Raw genomic sequence first — 27,959 nt, forward strand, 5'->3', positions numbered from 1 at the left:
ATTACTATGCCGAGATCAACATGAACAATATAACAAGTATGGATATAGACTCATTACGGGTAAGGAGACAACTTTTTTTTCGAAAAAGAAAAATTTGAAATTTTGGATATAAAAGCTCTCAATTACTGGTCAACGTTTTTCTTACGTAAATACAAATATATGTTGGAAAACAAGATTTTTTCTTATACTTCAGACAGATACATATTGATTTTTCTCTTTCAGAAAGATCTGAAGGAGCGCACGAACGAGGTCGATGTGTTAAAAAAGAAATTGCAGAAAGCGGATAAGGACCGGTGAGTGGCCGGATGATTTACTTCTTTTTCTACTTTACCCTTATTTATTTCTTATTTTTTACGTTATTTTTTTGAAATCACAAAGACTGGTTGGAAAAATTCATTTGGGTGGAGTTTCTTAGACATCCCGACAAATTAATATCGTTCAGCAAGAAGTGAAAAGTCTGAAAACAACTAGTTGAAAATAATCACTTTTTTAGGCAAAAAATTCATAAATGTTTAAAGTATTTGTTTAAAAACGAAAATACAAATATCAAGTGACCGTTGAAAATGAAGTTCCGTGACATTTTCTGGTGAAAAGAAATTCGTAAGAGAAAATGAACTAGAAAAGGAATAGAACAAGAGAATGAGTGAAAATTTTGAGGTTCTTTTTGTTTGTTAAACAAATATAAAAACAAAAAAATAAACAAATATAAAATCCTTTAAAGCAACGAAAAAGTTCCGAAAATTTACAAATCATATTGTTATTATATTTTTTGTGTTTATTCACCCTGAATTATTTGAGGCAGAAAAGTTAATTCCAAGGAGAGGAGAACTTTCCGAAGGAAGAAAAAAAACCGCTGATATAATTTAACTTTTTGATCGCTCACAAAGTGATATACACGGAAAATATTTAAAATATTAACGAAAAACCGAAAATACAAATATCAAGTGACCGTCGAGAATATAGTTCTGTAACAATTTCAGGTGGAAAGTAATTTCTAAAAGAAAATGGACTAGAAAAGGAAATAGAGCAAGAGAATGAGTTAAAATTTTGGATTCCTTTTTCTTTCACTTCTATTTTTTTTGTTGTAAAGTCAAATTCGCAGTAGATCCATAGTATGTACACATAATTTTCATTTTTAATTTTTTTTTTATATTTTGGAGAATTATGATTATAAAGTCATAAAACGCAGTATACTATTCTCAAAAATGTGCGAAGATCTATGGGATTTTTCTTTTTTATTTTACAGGGAAATAATGTAATGCAGGATACATATATGATCACTAGAGTAAAAGTTACAAATAAGGGGTTTTTTGCCTATTTCTTGCATGTTTTACAATTTTGATACTTCAAATTGTACGTTTCTACTAAGTCTATTTTTTTTTCTTCTAACTCTCTGCAGATGCAAATTTTGTCAAACGGTCAAACATATGTATGTGTGCAAGGAATTGTTCCATCTGTTTTACGGAACTTCTGTAGCGGTTTTCAAATAAATAAAAATAAATAAATAAATATAATGAATAGATAAAATCCCTCGAAGCAAAGAAAAAATTCCGAAAATTTACAAGTTATATTGATATTATATTATTTTCTGTGTTTATCTCCTACGTGTTCATCACATCATACACGTTTCTCCCTCGGTTCCTGTTTTTTACCATCATACATCACCATACATTGCAGATTAATCGTTTCCCCACTCGTATCCTAACTTTCGACCTAATCCCCTAAACAAACACTCATTCCTACCGTACCGCGATCGTTACCCAATCCATTACCATCACCGTCCATCGTAATCGGTTGAGTATTACGCAACCATATATCTACTTATCGTTAGCTATTTTTACTGTAATGAATTTTTATAGGTTCTTAACACGTTTGAACAAGTAAAGAGACCACTAAACATTGGAAACAACAACATTCTAATGCACAGATGTTACTAGTTTATTCGTTGTAAACACGGAGAGATACTATGGAATTTCAAGAGAGTCCAGTAGTTGCAGAGAAATATGTATAACTGTGATAAATGCAATACATTTTGAAATGTGCAATTTCAATCACAAGTTAGAATTTTTCATGGCTGTCTACTTTATTTTGCAGAAATAATAAATTCTGCTGGAAATTTCGTATTTCTAATTTTTACACCTAAAGTTTACTCTCCCTGTTTACTGTTTTTTCTGTGGGGTTAAGTTTTTTTTTCTGATTTTTTATATTTATTTATTTTTTATACTCATTTATATAGTATTTTGAATAAATTGTCTGGATTTAAAAAAAATGTTTTGATTGAAAAAGAATCGGAAACAAATAATTCTAGGCGATAGGTGTTCCCTAGTAGTTCCCACCTTAGTGTGGAATTCTCTTGTACACTCCTCAGAAACCAGAAGCGGCACGAAAAGTGCATCAAGTTTGCAGCAAAAAAAAAGAATTGCTTGAGAATGCTATGTTATACAGGAAAAATATAGAAAACAATACCGAATAATGGTAAGCTGAAGAAGAAGAGAAATTAATGCAATGCGAATACTGTTATTGCATGTATTTTGCATAAATTTGCATTTAATTGACTGAACATAGGCAGAAAATGGATGGAATAATGATGGATGGGTGAAAGAAAACACTGACTGAAAAATAGTATTGAAATTATAGGATAGCTTAGTGATAAAATTTTGGAAGTTCAAAAAAGGTGCACAGAAGTATGACTTGAAAATTCGAAAATTTTAAAAGATTCATTCTACTTTTTCTGTACACTGCATTCATATTCTTGCGACAATTTACGATGATGTTAGAAATGAAAATGTACGATAAATTCATGAAAAGAAGAGAATCAGGTTATATAGATGAGTTGGTGTGTTAGGCGGCTTATCGATAGCCATTAATGGACGTCCGGCTTGCTCATCATGCATTCCTGGCACGAAATCTGTCATCCAGAAGGGCGGAATGATACATAGCTGTATTAATGTATGTATATATGCATGTTAATATCACATTTAAGCACAAAACTAAACTAAACAGTAAAATTCCGTGTAGCACGCCACTACGTTGGTTGAGGAGCTGTTTTCTCAGTAGCTAGAACATTTTTCTTCTCCCTTCTACCGCTATTCCATGATATCCAGACATTGTTACCCGATTACTGTAGGGAGATAAATATTCTTATTTCAAAAATATGTTATTCACGATCTTTCGGCTATGGCTAGAGGGAGGAGTTGGTCAAGGATATTTCCCAGCTTTTCGCAGAAATACTTACATATTGATAGTTGCCGGGAATATTTGCATATTGATATTTACAATGGATCCGGATCTTGGCGTAATATGGTAAATAGGTTGATGTAACACAGTTTACTGGTAGCCATAAACTTTTTGGCGAATCAAAGGTCTCAATGGGTCCCTACTGTAATACTAATACTACTTTACTACCATACAAATACTTTTCTATTACTACTACTAATAGTAATAGTAATAGAAAAGTAAGAGTAGGAATATCCCTTTAATAATAAACAATAATAAATCAGAGCCTTAACAGGATTATGTATATTGAGGGATATTCAGATTTGATTACTTCGCTGCTTTTCCGGGATGAGAATTGGTTCACCGTTAATCCGCTACTTCCATAAGTGCACATTATTGCAAATGCATATCGCTATTCAAGGAATCACTTAGAAACTTGAGCATTCGAATATTCGAATGGCTCGCGAATACAAAACTCCCGCAGTCGTCAGCACAGAATCACAATAGTTTATGTTCCGAAGTGATCGATAGGTATCTACTGTTTAGCTTTTGTAATTAGTTCGAAACTGGAAATTTTTAAAGTATTGATTTTTTTTTCAAATCTCATTCCATCTCGTTTCTTCTTCAAAATCTACTTTTCATGGGTCGTTTCGTCAGGTAATTTTTTATACACTTCTTTTATTTTTGAGTCATTTTTTAAAAACAAATCTTTAGAAGAGATGTTGTGATTTGCTTCTAAGGAATAAAATAATGAAATATATCCCTTAAATTTAATTTCTTCGCGGATAAAGATGAAAGCCATACGCAGGCTGTCATGGTCTTTTTGAATTGACTATTTTGGGATTCTTGTTAGATCCAAAGATAAATTAACACCACATCTATACTTCATTTATTACCATGTACTACTATGTAGCTGCACTCCACTTCTTAGTGCCCTACCACTTAAAGTTTGTGGAACTTCACTGATAGCGCTCGTGAATTAAGCTATTAAGATTATGCTATCAGTAAACAAGTTAAATGACAGTAAGCTGCTCTGAGAGAATATCTATAGTCTCATAAATCTCACCATTTGGTCAGGATAAGCTTGTACAAAGACGGTAAAGACTTTGCATATAATGCACCCAGAATACAATGCATGCGCTCTTAGTGTATGTAAGAAAGTCCAGACTAGTTCTTTCGCCGCTTCGCATTCATACATGTAATTAATCTTACTGATTAGTTTCATTTTCCAGTTTTGTGTGGTGTGCTCGAAAATTTCGTTGACGGATTGCTTCCGATCCAATGTTTGATCCGCGACCTTAACATATTAGCTTTTTTTTTACTTTGAGACCGTCCAGTTTTTGTCGCAGGCTATTAGCGTTTCGGTTCCAGTTGAATAACGTTAGATGACGATCGAAGACACAACGGAGGTCACATGAATGAAAATACCTAGCGTTTCCCTCCAACTCCGTGCTTAAGGACGAGCGTTTCATTTGAACATTCGACATTTCAAGCTCTGGGCTAAAATTTCTGATTGAACTTAAGAGGTGAAGTAAAGGATGGACAAATAAATGAACAAGTAATCGTTGTTATATTTCTGTTGTATGATGCTAAAAAGAAGAAAGGCATGAAGAAAAAGAGAACACAAACCTCAACGTCATCCAGAATGATAGTAGTTTGGCTGAAGCAGCTGTGCTGGAATATCGCGGTTAACACAGAGTTTAATTCTGAGTTTAAGAAATCCTGAGGATTTTTGTAATCTTATGAGTAACTCTACAAGATCAGAAAGTAATTTCATTAAAGGTTAGCAGTCGATGCAAACCTCGCGTGCCCGGGTAAATGCTTCGCTCTGCAAGACTTTTGCCTTGTCCAGCTAAAATACTTTTCTCCGATCAAGAACGCATCGCGATCAGTAGGGAGAACATAAGTATAGCCCCATGCGCTCACTAAATAACATGAAGAATAAATTTAACATGGAAATTTCCTGCACCCCAGCAAATCCTTTTCGATCGGCCTAAAAATGCTGCTTAATGTGAAACTAAAATCATGAAACTGAAGTCAAATAAAAGACCAAAGTCTTCATCTTCAAAACTCGTTTTGGAAATTACTTACTGAAACAAAAATAAGTTTGAAAAATTGCAACAAAACGATCCCGCTTCTTTTTCTTGGGAGTAGAAGACTCAACTTGAAGAAACTCAAAGATTTGCTGAACACTCATGTTGTTTCCTCCAATCCACTTCCAATATTTCTGGATTTTATCCATGGTTTCAGAGGGTCACAGAGAAATCTCACCAGTATCCCTCACCACCGTCCTTTTTACCGGTCCCGAACATCAAGATCCGACATTCATGTATTCATATCCAGCCGCTGAAACAGAAATTTTCAAACAATTTTAATTTGTTTCCTAAAATTCTGAAAATTTGAAAATTATTCTCATTTTTCTTTTTCTTTACTAACGATTACTATTTCTTTTCTCCTAATTTCTATGTGCTTCGAATTTTTTTTTAGTGTTCATTTCCGCCCAAATTCAGAAGCTAAAGATAGTTCTGAGATATGTTGGCCTAAAAATTCTTGCCATATTTATATTTTTTGTTGTTGAGGGAAAACTCTTATGGGGTAAACCGTCGATGAACGATAGAACTTTTTACCTTATAGTGTTACTTTTCAATTGTTTTTTTTTTTGCATTTTTATAAGTTCATTATCGATTCTCATCCGAAAATCAAAAGAAACAACCTAATTGGTTCGATGTTATGCTCTTTTTTCTCGTAGTTTTCATTGGAATCATAGATTTCCTATAATGCCTAGCTTAAGAAAAAAAGTACCGCTGCACTTTTCTGGTTTCTTGCCTCATGCCAAGACGCATGCGGCGGAAATCCATATCAGGGCCTAAAATGTTTGCGTATGGCCATGTTACAGCGTCAATATTTATCTTCAAACATTTCCATGCCTCCTCTAGGCCTTCACATATCTCATTACGATTGCTACCGAAATGTTGGCCATTTCTCTACTGCCATTGCTCCTACTATGTTTTCCTGGCATTCTTTCGGGATTACTCCTGAAATTATTCATTAGAACTGAAATTTGCGGGAATTATTATTTCTTAAGAATTTTTAACGCGTTTGCTTTATCTGTTTCCTGTAATTTTTTCTAAAGATACGAGGGATTTCATGGATTCTCTAATTTTTGCTTTTCAGATTTATCATTCATTAATTGTTCTTTAGAATGTTTTTGCTCTCCTAATGCTAAATTCCTTTTAAATAATTTTTCTAAGTTTTTAAATAATTGCAATTCTCCCTTCCCTTTGAGGGAGCTCCAAAAATTTTCAATTGTTTTTGCTTCTATTGAAATTAGTGAAACTCTATGTACTATTCTTATTTTTTATAATTTTAAAATCCGGAAGATAATGTTCCTAAAAATTTCTTTTAAAAAATAATTTTCTTAGAAAAAAACTTGGCCATTTCCACAAAAGGGCTCAGCTTCTCACGATAATTTCCCAGTTAGTCCTTGGAATTTCCAAAGTAACCTAGGTAGATCATAGATCTGTTGGCAATTTCAGAGTTTTTACTCAGGAATTGTAGTGTTCTCCAAGCTTCGTTTCAGTGTTTTCAAGGCTTCGAAGCTTCTATTTGTATCCTTATCGGTAGAAGGTTTCTGCTCAGGTGGAAGATATTATATTTGAAACAATAAGCTATCAAGTACCCTAAAAATTGCTCAGAAAATTTCTGCTTTCTCACTTTGAATAAGTTGTTACGCCCAATTTACAGCTTATTCCACAATCCAGTGTTTTGTTTTGTCCTAGTTATTTATTGATTGTTTCTTTTTGATCATCTGCTTTTGCTTTCAGGCAACAATGGGAGACACAAAAAAGACAGTTGGAATCGAAACTGCCCATAGATGTACAACTATTGATGGCTCAAAAACGGGAATTAACTATGCAATTGGATAGAGAGCAAAATGAGAAGCATGAGCTCTTCTTACAGGTTTGTTCACGGCTGTACCCCTTCCTAAAACGATTGTATTTATGAGAATATATTTTAAAAAAATATTTTTTTTCTATAAATGTGAGAAAAAATACGATTTCATTAATAATCTCTTCTTTCGCAAAGATTTCAGCCGGGTTAAACAGGAACTACGGAATTTTCCACAGTAAATTCTCGTCCCTTCTCACAAAAAATAAAAAAAGCTAAATCCTCACCTTCTGATTTCTGTACCTTCTTTTTCGATTGAGTCCTAGAAATGGGAAGCAAATCTTTAGTATTCTAATGGCTTTTAATAAGTTCTCCTTTTATTATACTCTAATCTCCGAATTTCAGTTTTAAAATGCTACTTAAACTGTAAGTTTTTTCGAATTTATGTTTCAAATTCCAAGGTTTTTTCTTCATTTCTGCGAATAAAATACTGTGGAATAAATTCAGGCACCGAGAAAGTTCCTAGTGAATTTCCTATTCATTCCCTTCATTACTATTACTACTCATTACTTGACTACAGCACTCCATACATATGCGTAATTTTTATCCATATCGGTTTTGATTGAAATAGTCCAGGATGAAGGAGTCAATCTGGTGTATCCATGTGATTGGCTTTAATCCACTAATGGATCTGGATTACTCCTCCATCCTTGTCTAGTTTTGGTAGCTGCACTCAGAAGTGGTATGTACATACTTATACATAACACGGCGTATCGGTTGATGTCCCCAAAAAGCTTTTTATCCCCTTCTTTTTTCTGCATCCGAGAAAGAGTTTGCGTGAATATTCCACAAATTGGCTTATCAAATGTGAAAGACTTTCATTGAGAAGCGATTGAGTATTTGTAAGGTGATAAGGGTATTATTGCCAATTATTTGCTTGCTGTCACGGGTGCTTTTCTTGGAACTTTTAGGATTTTAGAATATAGAGGGAGACCTTTCAATTTTACTTGATAATCCCTGCTCGACAACCATTCTTCCTTTCCACATTTCTTTGTTTTCATTTCTTTGTGCGTCCCTCTTGCTAAGATGTTCTAATTTTTTTACGGGGATGGGCAACAACTTGGCTTTACTATATATCGCTTAAAGGCATCACCCCACGAATCTGAGGTGGTACGGATTTCAGGTGGAGTATTCGTATATGGGATAATAGATTACGGAGAGGAGGTGATTCCGTTCATTTCTTCCTAATTGCCGTTAAAAAAAGGCTCAGAAGATACGGCTTCCAGCGATCCGGCACGCTATTTTCCACAAGAAGTTCGATTGGAGTGCGCCAGCCTTGTACACACGTCGCGTCTCCCAGGCCGTTTTTTACGGAAATTAGGAAGAAATGGACGGAATCACCCACCTATACAAAATCTAGTATCCCGTATACAAATACTCCACTTGAAATCCGTACCACCTCAGATTCGTGGGGTGATGCCTTTAATCCCTGTTTTTTTTCTCTGCTGCGAGTGAACCGGCAATTGCTGCCAGGACGGTGGCAACTGTGTTTAGAGGAATCAACAGTTATTTTCTGAGTGTCAGGATGAGCCCTCTTCTCTGGTTACAGAACAATAGTGTCACTTTCTCATTTCCCTCTGATTTTATAGTTATTCCAAGAAATTATTCGAGCTTCGTTTCAAAGTTTTAACCTTTGAAAATTCAAAAAAAAAACTATCCGAAAATTACACCTTCTCAAAGTTTTTAGTCAGATATGATTTTTTCAGATTAACTCGATGATCGCACAGCTGGCGGACACACAACCAGCTGGTGAAGTAGAGCAACTGAAATCCGAGAACAGAGAACTTCAACGGCGAGTGGAAGAACTTGAGGTGAGTTCGGTTGTTGCATAACGTCAAAAGTAAAATAAATAAAAACAAGGATAAAGCCAAAAAATTAAAAGAATGGGTTGTTCGGTCCATTCCTAGACGATCCATTTTGAGATCAGCTTCCTCTGAGGCTCCTCAGTAGGGAGAGGAGGATGATCGAAACCAAAATAGAAGAAAATGATCAAATAGTAAAGATAGTTCTAAAGGAATCTGATCAATATGTAAAACTAAACAAGAAATGTTGTTAAAAATAAGGCGCATATTCTGGAGTCAAAATTATTATCATAAATTGAGTCATATCATCCTTGTGCTAAGAAATTAACTTCAGAGCTCTTCTGCTAAGGAAAGCTGTCGTCTTGAAGCAGATCTACAGAAGGCTAGAAATGAAAATGAAGTGGCGAAACATCAGAACGAAAGAGAGAAACGAAAGATGCAGACAGAAATCGAAGAAACGAGAAAAGAACTACATATGAAAGCGGCTGCACTGCAATCATTAATGCTAGCTACCCAGGTACGGATTACTGTAAGCCTGAGAATAATTGAGCTCGGAGATCTTCTAATTACAAAAAAAAACTTTTTTCAGGATGCAAATAAAACGGAGCGATTAAAGGAGGAAAACGAAGAGATGGCAAGGCTGTTGGAGGAGACTGAATCGGCGTTAGCGGCCTCGAAACGTGAACTGGCGGCTAAAAATGAGGAAATTCTCGAATTGCGGAAGTAAGCGTTGTACTTAGTTGCAGAATTATTTCATTTCCTTTCTGTACTTAGCGGCTAATATTTTTCTGAGACTAATTTCCAAAAAAAAGGTGGAATGTGAAATAAAAATCCCTTTCTACAATTAATCTCAGTAATTATTGGATCGAAATTGATTTGTAAACATTATGAATCTTATGCACTAGAAATTAAATTTTTCTGAATAAAATATGTGCATTTTACCAGATCTTTCGAAATTCTAGTATCATTTTTCGTATTATCCAGGAAAATTGGCTGTTCCTTTTATTTGCTACAGGAAATAAGAAATGAAATGGGACAGAAATGGATTTTTATGATTTTCCTTGTAAAATTGATGGGTTCTTGTAGTCTTATGTTCAGAACTATGTAAGGACTCTCTTCTCAATTTCAGTTTCTTCTCTCAATATATTTTTTAATGTGCATTTTTAGAACAATATGCATCGCAGTTGTCACTTACTGTGTCTCCTTGTCATATTCTTTTTTTAAATTTTATTTGTTTTTGCAGATCTTCCGAGGAGAGTTCAGTGTCTTCGAAACAACTGGAAGAATTTGAGAGAAAGCTACGAGAAGCTGAGAAAGTACTGGAAAGTGAGGTTGCATCAAAGGTAGCTACAATTTTTTTGAACAAATTTTTTCACTTGGCTTTTCTCCCAACTCTTTTTTTAAAAGACATTTAAATAAAGCCATATTTCGGAACAAATTATCCACACAACATATGAGTCAAATTGTTAGCGTTACAAGAGAAATATCCAATTATTGGTGATCGTGAGGAACTCCATAAAATCTGCAAACATCTCCTAAATTAGACTCAATAAGCAGTAGAAAATGTATATAAATGAAAAAAATGGAAATGCAATGAAGATATATTTAGAGGAAGTTTGTTGTCTTTGGAAAATTTCCCAAAAGCTTTTTTTTTCATTTATCTACGAGAGAATAAAGGAGATAGAGATGAATTTCTTTTCATTCTTGGACTGGTTTTTTTTCTTTTGAGACAAGGATTTTGCTACTTCTCGTTGTAGTTCGTTTTTGGTTTTGTTTTCCAAGCCAAACAAATTGTTCAGGAATCTCTTATGAAATCCTGTGAAGAGCTGATCGCTGACGGGAAAAAAGCTGAGGAAAAGATCAACGAATGGAAAACAAAATATGATGAAGCTGAGAAGATCATTGGTAGTCTCAGAGAGGACATAGGACGTCTTGAAAAGGTTTGTTGTGCGGTGTATGTCTTAAGTATTCGCTAATTAGCGCGGATCTCACCTAACTCTTCCAAAATTACGTCGTGAATTTTAGGAGGCCAGCGAAGAAGCTGCACAGAATCGTCGATGGGAATTCGAACGAGACCAGGAAATTCAAACTCTTACTGAGCGATTACTTATACTCGAAACGACATTGAAAGAGAAAGATTCTAAAATCGAGGTGGGACCTCACCAAATCCCTTCCAATCAGGATAATCACTTATTAGTCACCGTGTTTAGAGTATTCGCGTGCAACTCCTAGCAGCTGAATCTAAAGCGGAACAAGCAGAAGCCGATATGAAAGCTAAGGAACAGTTGGTGGCGAATGCTGAACGTCGTGCTCAGCAACTTCAGGCCCAGCTTGACGCTAAAGGTAGCGTTGATAAGGAGGTGAGTATAAGAGAATCGTAGCGGGACCCCACCAAATCCCTCAGATTTGTAAATCACCGTGTCAACTTCACGGTTGCAGCAGATCTCAATTCTGAGACAAGCATAAAAAATATTCTTCTGGAAATTAAAGGAATAAATGGTGCCAGCTAAATTCAAGAAAGTAAAGTGAGAAGCAGACTGAAGCAAAAATCATTCGCTTATGACTTTGCCAGCTCATATTTCACTAATGGAATTCATAGTTAATGGAGAAAATAAATGCAACAAAATGAAAAGCGAAGACAAATTCCCGTTTTCTTTCTTCAGAAGAAAAAATTAAACGGAAGATGGATTCGTTTAAAAAGGAAAAATAAGAAAAAAGCACTAATTTTAGGATCACTTATAAGACTAAGACTTATAAGACTATAAACTTAAAGTCTCCAAAATTTTATCCTTACTCCTGTTCTAAGCAGTTAAATTCGGACACGTCTTTGGACATCTTCAGTCTCTAGAAATTTCGACAACGTTATGTGAGCAAAGTAAAAAGTACTTCGGTTAAAAGTTCTTACTCGCTCTGGCCTGTTTGACAAGCATTGGTTTTCCTCAACAAATTTATGCATGAAGTAAAGAGTAGTACTTAATGGGAAAACTTATCTATCCAGGAGATTTTGGTGAATTTACTCATTTAACTCATGTAGGCAGTTAAAACTCGCAGTTTTCTTCGAAACCTCAGATTATCTGAAGTGAATGCTGAGAAACACACTGCTTTCTAAATATTCGAATCAATCCAGGAGTGTAACTATTACCGGCTGACCAATGAGCGTAGGCGGGTGGAGGGGACTGAATGACTGATCCACCAATGAAAATGAGCATTTCTTGAGCGTAAATGCTGTCGTTCGTTAATACTGTGGTCGCAAATACAATACATGTGTAATAAATAGATCTGTACCGAGCTATGACAGCATAGTATGTTACAATTGTAGATGTACATAAGATCCGTTAGAGACACAAATCACTGGCACAAATACGCTCAAACGGTCTGAAAATTTACAAGTCATTGATCTTTATCGATCTTTACTTGCAAATTCATCTTGGCTAAAATTGTGAGACTGTAACATTTCAACTCGTCTGTTCAAAAAAAAAATCGTGGAATCTTAAAAATACGTGGAATGGGAGTCAAGCCTATTTTATGCTCTCACCACAAAACTACGATTTCCAATATCGTCACTGTTGCTTTAAAATAGTCTTGTTCTTGTTGCGTACGATAGTGAGCACGTTCTTTGCACGTTTTTCAAAACACCGTGAATCTACAGAGAAAAAATTGTTCAGTACATTTTTAAAAAAGTAATTATTGATTCTTTAAAAATCAAAATTAGTGGGATCCATTTTCATTTTTGATTGATTTTAGGTCGAATTCCTCCGTGCCGAACTTAAGAAAGCCGAAGAACGTCATGACACTGTTCTGGCATGCTTACAAAAATCCGAATCTGCAGCCCTGGTGGGATACATCAGTTTCTCTCGTAATAAAACAATTATTGATCTCTGATGGTTTCAGGAAACCTCCCAAAATCAAAAACAAGTTGTTGATGAACTCAAAAAGAAACTTGAAGAAGCTAGTGAGAGTGAATCGGAGACAGAAGCAAAAATGTATGCCTGTACTTTTGATCTACTCCCTCTTTGTTCTAAGGATACCATAGCTGTGCTGCGTTTCAGGACCAAACTTCAGCTCGATCTGCAAACGTCTAGAAATGAGCTTAGTGTGACGAAGGAATCTGTCAGAAAGCTCGAAGCAGATCTTGCCGAATTGCAAGCGGAGAAGAAAAAATTGGAGTCGAAGGCATCAGTAGCCGATGAGCTGACCACATTGATGGCTTCGCTCTCGGCAGTTCGAGCTGAAAATGGGTACGTTAACATCGGTGTTTATGTGATATGTTTTTGTTGTTGTTATGGTGTTTATATTGACGCGGAAGCAGTCTGATGAAAAAAAAATTACAAAATTTATTCATGATTACTTCAAAAGAAAAACATGACAATATTAAGAAATTAATAAATTAATAAATTAAATGAATAAGAAATAATTCAATTGAATAGAAACAAATAGTAAATAAACAAAATAAAAAATATGATATGAGTAAACAATGTACGATAGATAATTAGTATTAGTATATGAGAAAACAAGAAGTTACACGATCAACGGATGCGAGTGAAGCTCCAGCGAATTCAGGCGGCGATATGGAAGACGAGGATCGAGTTTGTATGGCTTGATGTTATACAGAAGCAGAGAACTATCTAAATTTGAAAAGAAAATTGAAAAGGAAGAGTAGAAATAAAAACAACATACATAGAATATGAGCTTGGAAGGTTTGAGAGTACGCCAGCGGCGCTACGCTGCAGTAAGTGAAGGGATGTTTTCCTTAACTATAGAGAAATGCTGTTTACTTTCTAGTATTGTTCTCCCAATTGTTTGATTTGCGATCATGAACTGATTGAAAAAAAAAGAATTTGTGTTGAAATAATGATTATTGCCATGAAAGAGGTGATCTCTTCAAGGGAACGAGTGATTACGGATCTTCCGAAAGTACACTAAAGGCATCACTCTACGAATCTGAGGTGGTACGGATTTCAGGTGGAGTATTCGTATACGGGATGGGAGACTACGGAGAGGGGGGTGATTCCGTCCATTTCTTCCCAATTGCCGTAAAAAAAAACGGGCCAGAAGATGCGGCACGTGCGCAAGGCTGGCGCGCTCCAGTCGAACTCGCTGTAGAAAATAGCGCGCCGGAACGCCCAAAGCCCTTGCCGCAATCAAATGTAGATCGTTCTAGGTTTAATGGCTGCGTTGTTATCTAAGAAGCAAACTATTCAATCCCAAATAGCTAGAAGGCCTTAGTAGGCAAGGATTAGGGAAGTAATACCACAGCATTAAGCTGTACTGTAAGCCACGGTCGGTTCAGCTTACTTTGCTGTCCTCGCAAGAAATAGCAGCAAACTTTGTCGCGGCCCATTTAAAAGCAACTTATCCACGTTTTGATAGTAGCGGCAAAAATTCGCAGCAACTATAAACGACTTAATTTGCTGTTTTGCTGTCCGCTGTCGTTGGCCATCGCCACCTGTGGAAATTTTAATTTTGATAAGAATTTATTGAGCGTAGTAGCAGCTCATCATCAAATTACTTTCGTATATAAATCATTTCATTTTAAGGCAATTCCAAGAAGAGATTCGATTACTTCACAGTCAGTTGGAAGAAGTCAAAGACGAACTGGAACGTTCCTTGGAAGAAAGTGATGAGTGGAAATCACGTGCTGAAACGGCCGAGAAAGAAAAGGAAGTGATGGAAGCACAAATGAACAAAGAGCATGAAAAGTAAGCAGTTTTGTGGAGAACATTTATTCTTCATAGAAAAAATGTCATTATTTTTAGACTTATTGCTCTTACCAGTTCCGAAGCGACGCATGTAGCACATGAAGCGGAACTTGCGTCCAGTACCTCCAAGTTACAGTCTGAAAACACAGAACTGCAAGAAGCTACGAAAGATTTACGTGCTAAGTTGGATCGGGTGGAAAATGAGAAGAAAGCCGCTGAAGAGGAGTCAATACGGAAGCTGAAAGAGCTCACCGAGAAGTGTGAGGCTATTCAAAAAGAGGCAGACACAAGCCGATCCAAAGTTGGCGCACTGGAGGGTACTATCAATTATTTCCTCCTTTCTCGGATTATCTCCATCTAATTTTTTCTTTTTTTTCAGAAGAACAAAATCGTTTCCGAGATGCAGCAGAGCAGGAGAAACAACGTCTGCTTGAAGTTGCAGAAAAGCAAAGAGAAAAGGTAAGTGTGATGGTTTTTATACTTCCGCTCAACCAATCAATAAGTTACCGATATAGGTGGAACAGCTGCAAGAAGAGGTTAACAAGCTCAAGGATAAGCTGAAACATTCGGAAGAGGTTACCGCAGCCGAGGTGGAGCGATACAGTACAGCTTGTGCACGGTTATCCGAAGTGGAAAGAGTGAGTTTTGTATCCACCAATTACAAAGTTTGGATATGACAATCAGCCAATCGGAGAGTTTTAATGAAAATATGAATAACAATATAAATAAAATCGAATTTCAAAAACTATTTGAGCTACTATATTATAAACGTTTTAGTGCTTTAACACAGATTACCTATTATTCTTAATTTAGGAATATGAAGATATGAAACATACCCTGCAGAGTACCCAATTTCAATCCAAGGAATCCTCTGACAAACTGCAAGAAACGGAGAACCTTGCTGTTCGAGTAAAGCAACAGCTTGAAGAGTTGGAACGTGAACATGCCACAAAATTACAGGATATGGCTACTGAACACAAAGCTCATCAAGAAAGGTACAGCTTAGATTATCTGACTGAGCGAGAACTGGTCCCTTCTGCAGGTGAAAACTGACCCTTTTCCCTTTCTCCCCCACCCCTCGCCCCCCTAAAAAAATTCGTTCATCCTTTCGTTTGAACGCTGGAAGTACTGAGCAGAGATTTCTGGAAACAGAATCCGAACAGCATGTGTTACAATTCTTCGGGGATCAGATCTCGTTTCTTAATTCACGCATCTTGGCAAATTTCTCTTTTTCAGTCAGAACCTTAGATTTTTTATTTTTCAGATTAGAAAAACGCATAGAAGACATGGAAAAAGCAAGGCAGGAGCAAATCGAAGAACTACAGAGGCAGAAGCATGAGACGGAAGAGATTTATCGCAAGAGACTGGAAGAAGCTGAGAAGAAACTTGAGGATGCCAAAGAATCTCATAGAAACCAAATTGCACAAATGGAAGTTGCTGTACGAGAAGCTGCACCCAAAAAAGAAGTGGAAAAATTGCAAAAAGCTAAGGATGATCTGGAAGAGATGCATAAAGAACAGACTGAGAGGTTGAACAGAAAGGTAAGGACGACGGTAAATAGGTGAAGTGAGGAAAAAGAAGGGCAGAGCAAATGAACTGAGAGATAAAATAGAGAGAGTTATTTTCCAAGAAAAAAATTTACTGTTTCCCACTTCCCTTATATAATGAATTATTTATAGAATTCATTATATAATCCGATTTATATAATGAATCGATTCAAGGGTAGACGACAGATTCTGCTCTTATACCTCAACCTCAACTTTTGTTCTTGGAATTTTCCGCAGACCCAAAAATTCCTTAAAAAAGCAATTACAAATAAAATGCCTTTATATTTTGCTTTTTTATCTCCTATCTAGGAAGAGATTTGCCTAAGGGTTAGTGAAACGATGTTTTTTTTTTTACCACACCACAATTCTCGTTTTTTTTTTTCACACCATTTTCTCATTTTGGAGAGGTTTTCACCAAAGATGAAGAGAGTAGGGGCCTATAAAAATAGGAGCTTCTTCTTTGCACATAATATTTATGGTAAATTATGTTATTTGCGAGTTTCAATGCAAGTAAATAATTCTTCAATCCTCGGAAAACCTTCGAAATTGCGCCGTAACCCACTGTTATTTAATATTGCATTTCTCTTTTGGGATTTAAGGCACACGAACTCGCACGTTTTCCCGGCGTTTTCTGTTTGGTAACACTTAAGGTACTAAGAAAAAGAACTATGAACGCCCAGCTCCAAATATTCACTTAGTGCTGCTCCTTGTCCAGCTCACCGTCAGCCACGGAAACGTCACGGTTGTTTCCGGATATGGACTAGTTGCAGCCGATGTTGATGTGTCCATACAGAGGCGCATTTCTACGAAAACACATTCAAACCAGCTCTCGTTGGACGAGTTGAAGAGGACAGGGCTGTGGTAGAAATCCAGGCAACTATACATAGATGTAACAGAGAGAAAACGCTTAGAAACTACAAAAGAGTTTCATTGGTTGAAGAAATCAAACGGGAGCTATTAAACTGGTAAATATTACAAGTAAACACTGGAATTAGACTTAAAAGAAACGTGAAAACGCAGAAAAAAAATTTCTTGTTAGAACATACAGAAGTATGTCTTGGTGAGAGAAATAGTTGTTTATTTTTATTAGTCTTTTTGAAGTAAATCAATTTTTCTTCAAATTCACTACATTCAGATCGCTGATCTCGAAACTCGTCTCACTCAAGCATCAAAGAATAATGCTGAGATGGTTGCCAGTATGCAGGATATGTCAGCGCTACTTGAAACTGAGGCGAAAAAACGAGAAGAACTTAGTGAGGAACGTAAAAAATGGATGGAACAATTGGATGAAAAAGAGAGACAATTGGAAGAAGCTAGAAGTAGCTCTGAGGGAGAAGAAAAGGTCTTTTTTTTAGGATTGTTTTTCTTTGGATGTCATTTTTCTTTTTATTTCCTCCATCTTATAGTGGAAAATATTTTCTCTTACATTAATTCAGATCAATCATCTCGCAGCTGAGAATGTTCGCCTGGCCAGTGAGGTGTTGAAGGCGCATACACAGGCCGAGAAAACTCTACAAGTCGAGAAGGACCTCATCACTAAGCAGTTCGCTGATAAGCTGAAAGCGTTAGTTGTCTTTCTTGCTTTATCCTACAAATCCCACCGTATGCTGTAAATAATTAGGATATTCTTGTTATTCACAGCATACTGTACTGATTTCACAAGCATCTATTGTATTAATTCTTCTTAAACCTCTTCAATTTTACAGAATTTTGTAGGATACTGTAGGAGGTCTATAAGTTTTTTTCCCGCGATCCTCAACGCTTTAATTCGCAACAACCTAAGTCTTAGGCCAAAAAACCCAACAATCTATCAAATGAATGATCGAAGACCATTAACTATTTTACGGATTATATTGCTGACTGGAATATCCTTGTTGTTGAATAAAAAAAAATAAAAAATATTAGAAACCGAGGAAAGAATCTTATTCGACAGCCTAATACAGAGAAATATAAATTATTCCGGAGAAACTTAAGTTCGCAACTTCTCCTCAGAAAAAAACATGAGGAAATCAACTGCTTAAGTGCGATTTCACCAATAAAAGAGGCAAAATCAGATGAACTCTATCATTTTCCGTTAAAATAGCTACTGTTTTGTGCTAGTTGTCCCGCTTTTCCAAGCCTAAAGCCAACACTTTCGAATTGTTCAGGAATTTTTTATTTTTCTTTCTTATTCTTTCTGAGAGGTTTTTACTTTCTTCTGGGGTTAGACTTTATTTCCATTCTTTCCTTTTCCAGGTTTTCCTTAAATAAAGTTTGAATACAGAACCTGATGCCATTTCCTCAACCTTACTCTGCTTTCTTACTCTTTTGTACTTTCCGATCATCACAAATATATTTTACAGTGCTCAAAATGAACGGGATAAACTATCCAACGATATGGAAGCTTTGCGGGCCAAAATGCGGGTCATGGAATCTAGGATCGAAGACCAGAGATCATCAATTGAACTGGCCGAGAAGATGTGAGATAAATTTTGGATTTCCCTTGAGATTTTGCAGAGTTATCGTCCTAGTGCTTGCTCTCGTACTTTCCTCTTGCATTACACTGTAATTCTCTGCTTTCTATTTTTCCTAATATTTCTCTTTTCTTCAATCCTGAGTCTAGGAAAACATAAGTGTTAAGACCAAATAGTGAGGACCAGTTCTCACATATTAGCCCATAGAGAATCCATGGCACTTCACCTTTTTTCAGAAGAAAAGACGAAGTAGCCTCCGTCCAAGCAGAGCTAGACGCTGTCCGAAAAGAAAAGTCGAAACTCAAGGAAGAAATGGAAAAGTTTGTTACATCTATCAACTTCTATTTTCTTCTACTCTCCCTTATTGATTTCACGGAATGTTCGCCACATTTATATTTTCGAGTGCGCTTTCTTTAAGTTTCATTCTCATCAATTATGGTTTCGGTCTCTTTGATCTTTTCGAAAAGGAATAAGAAAATGGGAAATGCGTTGACGTTGTTCCTAAGTTTATCGTGTTTGCGAAAACTAGTCCCTATTAGGCTTTTCACACGCTTGTCTTGCCAGAGAACATACATAAGATGGCAAGTCTGGCGAAGGCAAGGTATGACGACTAGGGACTAGATCTCGCTTTTGGGTTTAAGTTGAATCGATTTTTTGTGTTCATGTTTTTTTCAACAACGGTTTGAGTTAATTTACATCGCGGCCATCAGGAAAAAAATTAATTTACTCACTTGCTCGTAATTTAGTGTAGCGTTGGTCTGTAAATGCACTAAAAGTTTGCTGACATTCCAGGAGAATCAGTAATTCATTAAATTCACAATCATACGTAGGTAACCGGTTTCTACTAGGAATATACTGCTTCTTTTTGGGTTTTGCACGATAAATTTTTAGCCTTCGTAGTAATAACAACGGGAATCCGGTGCCACCTCCGCGTAGGACCATCTCAAACATGTCCACCTACACCTACAACACCCAGACAGACTTCAGTGAAATCGAGGATGTGCATCGATTGAGGAGCGAGATCGATAAGTATGTTTTGTGTTGGGTTCATATTCTTATCTAAGAGTGTTGAAGTGTTTATTAAGTTGGTGGGTTGGGCTCGGTTAAGGATTCATGAGCGGTTAATTCACGTAAAAAGTGGGAAACATGTGCTACTTGTACTTTTGTTTACTTTTTTGACAGTGATCAAAACAAGCATAGTAATAATAAAGTAATAAATATGCCCACAAGAACAAGTAACCTGTCAATCTGAGATCGAAGACCTCCTACGTATGTGTTTAGAATCAGTGGATATCTCCGGAAATTTTTCCTTGTGAGGTTTTGTCATTAATCTTGCACCTTTTTAGTTAAACTTCTCATCGATTATAGCAGTTAGGAAAAGATTTTGGACGAATTAATCAGTTTCCGAAAAAAAAAACAATCTTAGAATCTATTCTTAGAAAATCTTAAATTTCGATAATAATTCTAGGTCCCTTTGAACATCGATGAACAGCGAAAATCCCTGCATAGCTAACTGCTCATGAATCCTACTGTTTTTCCTTTTTTATTCCTCCATTTTCGTTCTTTTTGTTTCATTTCATATTTTTCCTTTTCACTATTTCGAAAGGAGTAGTTCATACTCATTTCATTTAGAAATTATATCCAAAAATGTAGGACCTATCTATTCTAGAAGTCTCTAGAATGAAACTGACATTCATTTCCTTCTATGTTTTCTAAAATCCCTTCAATATTTTTATTTTTGCTATCATCTCAGAGATTTCTATAAAAATAAGCAGCTGTATCTATAATATGTTTAACACGTGATCTGTCTTTTGTGGGCAGTTCATATAATTTTAGAAATTCTATTATAATTATTTATAGACATATTTATGTTCCACAATCATCTTGAACATCAATCCAACTTTTTCTTATTTACAAATTTAATTTTTCTTTCAATCGAAAATTACCAGAAAAAGTTAAAAACAATAAATAATTAAAATAAAATTTTATTATTCACAAATTGTGATAGGAGAAAAAGTTCAAAAAGAAAAGGAAAGAACTGAAACTTCTTAGCTTTAGTTTTTTCTTATTCTATACAGTACTGTTATTTAACATCCGCCAACAAAATTTTTAAAACAATTTCAACTTGTAGACCGCCAGAGTTTCTGTGGAAGAGTAAAACTTAGGAAGAATCCGCTTCTGAATATATGCGATTCTTTTTTAATGACTATACAGCAAATAATTTAATCTTTCCCTAATTATAGCGAGGTGGTTACTTTTGTGCTCTTCTCATTGTCTCCAAAAAATTTATTCATTTGTGCTATATCGTACTTGAAGCGAAAGTTTTCCTAAGGCCACCACTCAGGATGCACTTAATAATAAGATGAATAGCATGCTATAGTAGTGGAGCATGCAATGTTTACCGTATTCATCCTTCACACTTCCTAACTCAAGAACTATTGTGCCCTATAATTAGGTGGACTGCCTGCTCCTTAGTGAGTGAGTGAGTGAGTAAGTGACGAGGAGCCATGGAGTGCTCGGGTCGTGTTTGCATTGCTATTTCGCGCGTACCGGCTCATTCTTCGGCAACTTTCGACCTGGGTCGTAGGTCACGGGCTGCTCGACGAGGTTATACGATAGGAATGAGGAGACTAAACAAAACTTTACCCTTTAAGAGAAGTTCTTAGCCGCCTCTTTGAAAATTTACGCGGAACCGTACGATTTTTCAGCTTTACTGAGCAGTTCCGTAGTAAGATGGAAGTCAAAAAGTCTTACTAACCTGTAATTTGCAGAAATTTCTATTTTTTCACCTAATTTTATTGACAACCGAATTTGTGTATTTTCTATAAGAAGACGACTACACCCATAAATTTGTCTCCAATTGATTTTATTTTTATTTATTTATTTATTTTTTCTGAGACAAAATAATGAGACAAAGGACATCTGGGTTTTTTCTTGTATCTGAGATTTTTTCTTTTTAACTAAAAAAGAGAAAAAAGAGGATGATGATGCTTGACGCCATCTAGGAATGTTTCATGTTTACTGGAAATCAAAAATATCCTGGTAATTTTCGTCGCTGACGAACGTTTTATGGATGGAAATTAATGGTTCACAGCAACGTTTTAGCTCACAAAGACCTCGACTGACTTTAAAAATGTTTTTTTTTTTTAATTTTACTTTTCTAATTCTCATGAATACTATGCGACATGCATATTCTTTCTAGCGCTTCCATAACCTGAAGCGATAATAGCTGAATTTTAATCGATCCCTCAAATCAAATCACTTTCGAGAGCTCGTGGCGGAATTTTTTTCCGGCGCGTTCGTCGCTCTCAACCCGCGGCGACTGGTACTAATTCGCCTACGTTTTTCTTCGCGCCACGTTTTTCTACCGTACTTCGACAGTGCGGCGGTTGTTTCCCACGGAACAATATCGCGTGAGCAGGGAAAAACTCCACGAAACCGGTCCACCGGACGGAAATGCCGGGCAGATTAGCCGAGTCACGCAGGACTGGACCCGGTTGTCACGTAAACATACGGGAATTTATCGCGTTGTGCTGATTAAGTAATAAAAAAACTTTCAAGACCTGAATTACTGGGAATTTTAATTCATTTTTAATGAGCAGTTAATCTTCTACGTAAGTAAAATTGAACCCTAAACGAAAACCGCTTAAAATTAGGATCAAATCCACAACAAATATCCTTGCAGGCATTTTTTTGCGCTGTAATAGGTCCTACCACAGTTTCACAGGTCAAAAAGATGATTCTCAATTTCTGGTGTATCCTGAATCAAGCTTGGATTCTTACATGTTAACCTTTTTGTAATTTAATTTTTCGGAATATAATTACCACAGAAACGAAGAAAATATGGGAGCCATAAACAGTTCTGGATATATATATCTATACGAGATGAAATCACAGTAATCTCTCAGTTTACCTGAGAAAAGAAAAAAAAAACAAGAAAAAATATCTCTGGTCCATCAATTCCAGTGTCAAAGTGTTGTGCGCGAGCCCAAAATCCTATTGAAAATATCTTTGTGATTTTCTGTAGTCGCTGCCCATCGCTACAATTCACTCCACCTTAGTAGACTACAGATAACTTCGTAGTTACGGGAAAGGTGCCATTTAGCTGGCTTTTGCTTCCTCGATAGACGTACTGGTATTAGCTCTGCGTATTACGGTAGCGTGGTGTTACTGTTGTGTCATACTTTTTTATAAAGAGTTTTGTTTTCAATTTTCTCCGTTTTTTAATCATGAGAAGAAAAAAGGGCGCAAAAGCCTTGCCAAATAGATTTTCTTCACATATCCCTTAGGTTATTTTCCTCACATATTTATTAGATTTGTCTAGAAACTGTTAGTTACATCTAATCCATGAGCAGAGAAGAAATTTTTGCCGAATTCAATGATGAGTTTTCATTCTTCCAGCTCCGATACATCTATTCTTTCATATATCCCCGAAACCGATTAGCTAATCACACACGATCCGCATCTGTACACGTAACCCGTCCACCACAACACTATACCGTAACCGAAAATGGCCCTGAAACATGCCCATCTACTCGGGGCTAACGATCGCCCATAAATTTGCATGTATTGTCGCACCTCTCAGGCCTTATGTCATCGTTCGATGCCAATGCCGCATTTAAGGGCGCGAAATAAAAGGACATGGCGGCGCTGGTCTTAAGCATCAACGGAAATGGCTATGTCCCGGGCGTGGATTACGAGCAAATTTACCGCCGAGTTCAGAGAGCGACGCGTGCCGAATTTATTGATAATTATTATCGAGACAGACAATGCGTAAGATATCAGCCGATTCTTCTCATCCGGCTGGATAAATCTGAGTTTTTTTGGATCTCTTATGGCCAAGCTGGCTTGACCAACGATTTTTACTCCAGAGATTCATTCCTTTAATCTTTTTTTATTCTCTATTCCAGAGAATTGCAATACAAGTAGTAATGGTAAAACTTGTCCATATCCGAGGAATTATCCTAAGGAACTTTTTTTGTCCTTCAGAAGCAGCCTCAAATCAAAATGAAGCACTTTTTAAATGGGATCTAACGCACTTTCACGGCATAACGTGCTTTGGATTTATTGGTTCTGGACAAGGAGAGAATGAATGCAAAGGAAATTATGATAACTTCGGATGAGTAATTCATTGTCGTAAAAAGGCGATTTTCTGCCCTGTTTCCATTTTTCATTGGTTTTTCGGCAAATCAACTGAAACTATACGTTTAGCCGATCCAAAGTGATCTGTTGGCTCTTGCGTTTTTTACGTGCTTAACAATAAAATACTGTGACTTTTATGGATGAAATTCTTCAAAGTTTCCGGAGAAATGTTGTATGAAACAAAAGATAGAGTCTATTAAGGAAAATATTAATGAAGAAACACATCGTTAAAATTTTTTGGTAATCGACAACTTCTTATCCTCTTCGGGAACTGTCATATTTTTTTGAAGTTTTTTTTTAAAGTTGAAGTTTAGTTAAAGTTAAATTTCTAAATATTTTTCTGGCTAATATGGCTCTTGAACAACAGTTTTTAGTGGTTCGGGCGTTGTTTGAGTATATTTTTGTCTTTTGATACATATTTGTGGTACTAAGTCAGAGTGTTTAAAAAATGTGATAACCATAAACAAAATCTTGGGTCTCCTTAATCTCGTTAGCTTGACTGAAAGGATATTTTGCTTTTTCCCGGAGTGTTATCCATATTGGTTTTCCAACAGTACCTTCTTTCCCGGTTGTGTCTCATCATCCATTTTTTACTAAAAAAAATTACAAGTGCGCGCAATATTTTCGTTCCCAATTACACCACATCTGAGAAAGTCATCTTCGATCTTTTCCCAGCATTAAGCCTTATGTTCACCGTCACCGTGAAACCTAATACTGTGCAACGACGAGCACATGACCGTCGAGGGTACGTCGGTCGTTCTTTCATGGTCCTGGCTTCATCAAACATCATTGATTGATGCCATACGGTACTTACCGTACATTTCCGTTTCATCACATGCGTCGAGTTTTGTCTGCCATACCACCGCCGCGGCCGCTCGACGCGCTTGCTTTCATGCGGCAGGTTCCCCGCCCGGAAGAGTTGTTTGTCGGATCGGATTTCCTGTGACCGGACTAACCGAGCGACAAGCGGGCGGCGGCACGCCGCTCGACTGCAAAGCTTTGCTATCGGTGAAGATAGAGTTACGTGCATGAATCCATAGGCACGTAATAGAATACCTGGATGAAGAGGCTTTTGTCAAGAGCACAAAGACACGAAGGAAATGAGAATGTACGGCAAGGATGTAAGCAGATGAGGAAATCGCTCGAATGGAACGGCGGAAAGGATTGCTTTCTGTTGCTGGAGTGCTTCCGTTGGTGTGGATTTCTAAGCTATCAGAGCTAAGAAATCAGGGTCCACATGAGCCTATTGTTGTCACCTTTTACGGAAGGAAAACACAATTCTGAAACGGGAAATGATGAAAATAATGTACAAAATCCCGCAAGTGTGACTTATTGATTTACTGGGGCATACATAAGCCAAATTCGCGAACACTTCCTTTTTTCCCCTGATTTTTTCTTCCAATCTATCTAATTTCTATTCCCTTGTTGTCTAACCCAATTAAGGACGTTTCTTCTAATTTGCGGGGAAATTCCCAGTAATTTCATGGCTAAAAGTATACAAATCTCAACGATGTCGTTTTTCTCAAAAAAGGGTAAATATTGTGAAAATCAATTGTTCTCTCACTATATTTGCTTTTGTATGGAATATAACACGAAAAATAACTGTAATATTTAGTGTACACAGAGTGAAATATAATACATGCGTACATTAAAATAGATACTTCGAAATAATTATATGTTACCATAAAAATACTTCAAAAAATGCTCTTGTTGTAAACATATGTTTATTATTGTTGTAACTATACGTAGGTATTGTGATACAACCGTAAGAAAAAAAATACATGTACATAAAAATGTAGAAGTGCTTGAGGTTACAAGTACAGTTTTTCGAAAATGCGAAAGAAATTCAGGAATTTTCTAAACACCTCGGATTAATTTGCTGTTTTAAAACCGTGAGTAACATTGAACGCTCCGACACTCACTTCCTTTTCATGGAATGATTTTTTCATTCAAAATACTTGGATGACATATACAAGGAAAGATAAGAAAATAAAAGGTATGGTATAGTAGGTATAAAGGAAAATTTTTAAGAAAACTATAACGTTCGCATTTTATCATGTATATTCTGACATATTGTCGGGCATATTTAGCAATTATATCCTAAGCAGGTACCGTTTCCTCCCGGTCAAGGTTCCACCTATATTTTTTCAAAAAGATAATATTATAACACCGATTATTTTCTTTTTTTTTTGCTATTCTAGAAGGCATTTTTTCAGTGAGCTTCAGAATAACTATGGAAGAACACATAGAGTAGTAGAATAAATAAAAAATGAATGAAAAAGTAGCAATAAAAATAAATAAATAAAAATTAGCAGTAGAATATGAATCTTCACAGTTTAATATAAATAGTTGCAGAAAAAGATTCCGTGCAATAAGTAGAAGAATAAATTATAAAAATGAATAAAATAAATAGCAATAAATGTAAATAAATAAAAATTAGTGGTAGAATATGAATCTTCACAGTTTAATATAAATAATTTCGGAAAAAAGATCCCGAGCAGTACGGTGAGCAGCATATTCTTTTTTCAAATTGCTTAATTCCTTAAGAAAATTTGCTCCTATTCTATACTTGTGTTTTCTTGGAATTTTCATCGTTTTAAAAATGTTTGGAGAGTTTTTGCACCAAAGCACCTACATACGCCATCTCATAACTCAAAAGCCAATTTGTCAAATTGTTGTGATGTATGGGGCTTGTCGACCCCCCAGTAGCCGTGCAAAAACTTCTCGCAAACCCATTAACGAGGATTATGGTAAGATGCAGTGTTCCATCACGGATTCGCTTTGATTCTGCCGCTAAGACTTCGCCGTACATTACTCAACACCACTTGAAAACTTTTTTTCTAATGCTACCGCTTAGCGTGGCGTGCGTGCTTGCGCGATCTGCAACCTCAACCTCCGGAAAAAAAAGCAGCGCCGAGGTGTGAGCGTTAAGTTGCTCGCCTAATGACTTCCGCTGTGATGGTGTCAAGGATTTTATGGTGGAAATAGGCGGTAAATCAAAGATTTGAGGTCATCGAAGAGTTTTACTTATGGATTAATGTATTTGACATTACTTAATGGTTGGCACCTGTTGAAAACCTTCAGAAGCACTGACACAACAGGGTGCATGAGGTGAACTGTGGAAAAAAAATAACTTTGGAGAATTTCATAGTAACCCTCATTCCGTATTCTAGTTTGTAGAGAATAACTTTTCAAAATGAAACCGTAAATATCTTTAAGCATAAATTAAATATTCAGAATACATTATTATACTTACAGCACAAAAATTTTAGAGTACTTGATAAATAGCTCAGTTAAAGGAATTCAATGTGTGTTTGAGTTCTCGATATCTTCTGTTTTCCGTTTATGAACAAATTCCTTGAAATTGTAGAAAATTTTGCGGATTTGTGGAGGTTTTCCCTTTTCGTGAGAGGTTTTAAAAGTCCTCATGAAATCAGATAATGAGAAGAGATTTGAGGTCACAATTACATACAATTAAATTATTAATTAAATATAATTGGTTAAATACATTACAATAAATTGCAATTACGTAGGGAATTTACCGGTCCTGGATCGCTTTTTCACTCGAAAAACCACTGGGTCAACAATTCTGGAGCAGATTTTGTTTACTAATATGTACAATCAATCTACTTTATTTTGTTGATATTTAAAAGCAAAAGTTAATTAATTAATTGTAAATTACGTATCATTAATAAAACTAGGAAAGATGATTCAATTCAGTAGATGCTCTTTCGCATTAATGTGGTCAGCTATTTAAATGACTGGTTTTTCTATTATTAATTAGAGTACTAAGTATCTGCATAAAATTTAAATCCTTTCCAAGTACTTCTCATTAAGCAATGTAATCTTTTTTTTTCCTAAAATAAAAAACTGTTTTGAAAAAAAATGGTTTACAAATGTCAATTTGGATTTGCCAATCCTTTTCGAATAGCTCTCTGTTGGTTCCCGCTGCTTTTTGGATGAACAACTCCTCTTTATCTCGGGAATATTTATTTTTAAGCCAATTTCCACTGATTTTTGACAATCAATTCTTGAGAGCCATTTTGTTTGATATTCTTGCTATTTAAATATATATATATATATACTACGCATTTTTGCAGGCAAAAACGTTTGATCATCGTATTGCGCCGAAAACTTCAAGGTCTCCAATGA

General features: G+C 36.0%; 1 protein-coding gene across 2 annotated transcripts; it reads left to right on the forward strand.

Annotated features, from left to right (window-relative positions):
* Positions 1-20: 20 nt before the first annotated feature.
* On the forward strand, positions 21-27,959 carry RB195_013371 (uncharacterized protein; the record flags this gene model as incomplete). 2 transcript variants are annotated; one of them, XM_064203151.1, is made up of 25 exons in its annotated part: positions 21-59; positions 223-293; positions 7,041-7,176; positions 8,871-8,975; positions 9,301-9,483; positions 9,556-9,689; positions 10,210-10,309; positions 10,766-10,906; positions 10,992-11,117; positions 11,177-11,326; positions 12,711-12,800; positions 12,858-12,949; positions 13,016-13,204; positions 14,504-14,665; positions 14,723-14,982; positions 15,045-15,124; positions 15,181-15,303; positions 15,479-15,660; positions 15,930-16,206; positions 17,348-17,554; positions 17,649-17,776; positions 18,555-18,671; positions 18,902-18,985; positions 19,557-19,694; positions 27,908-27,959. In XM_064203151.1, the coding sequence occupies 25 exons, from the start codon at positions 21-23 to the stop codon at positions 27,957-27,959; spliced, it is 3,366 nt and encodes a 1,121-aa protein (XP_064059032.1). The 2 variants fall into 2 exon arrangements, with proteins under 2 accessions (XP_064059032.1, XP_064059033.1); XM_064203152.1 differs by having other exon boundaries at positions 39-59.

This window comes from Necator americanus, chromosome V, assembly GCF_031761385.1.
Source record: "Necator americanus strain Aroian chromosome V, whole genome shotgun sequence".
NCBI classification, from domain to species: domain Eukaryota; kingdom Metazoa; phylum Nematoda; class Chromadorea; order Rhabditida; family Ancylostomatidae; genus Necator; species Necator americanus.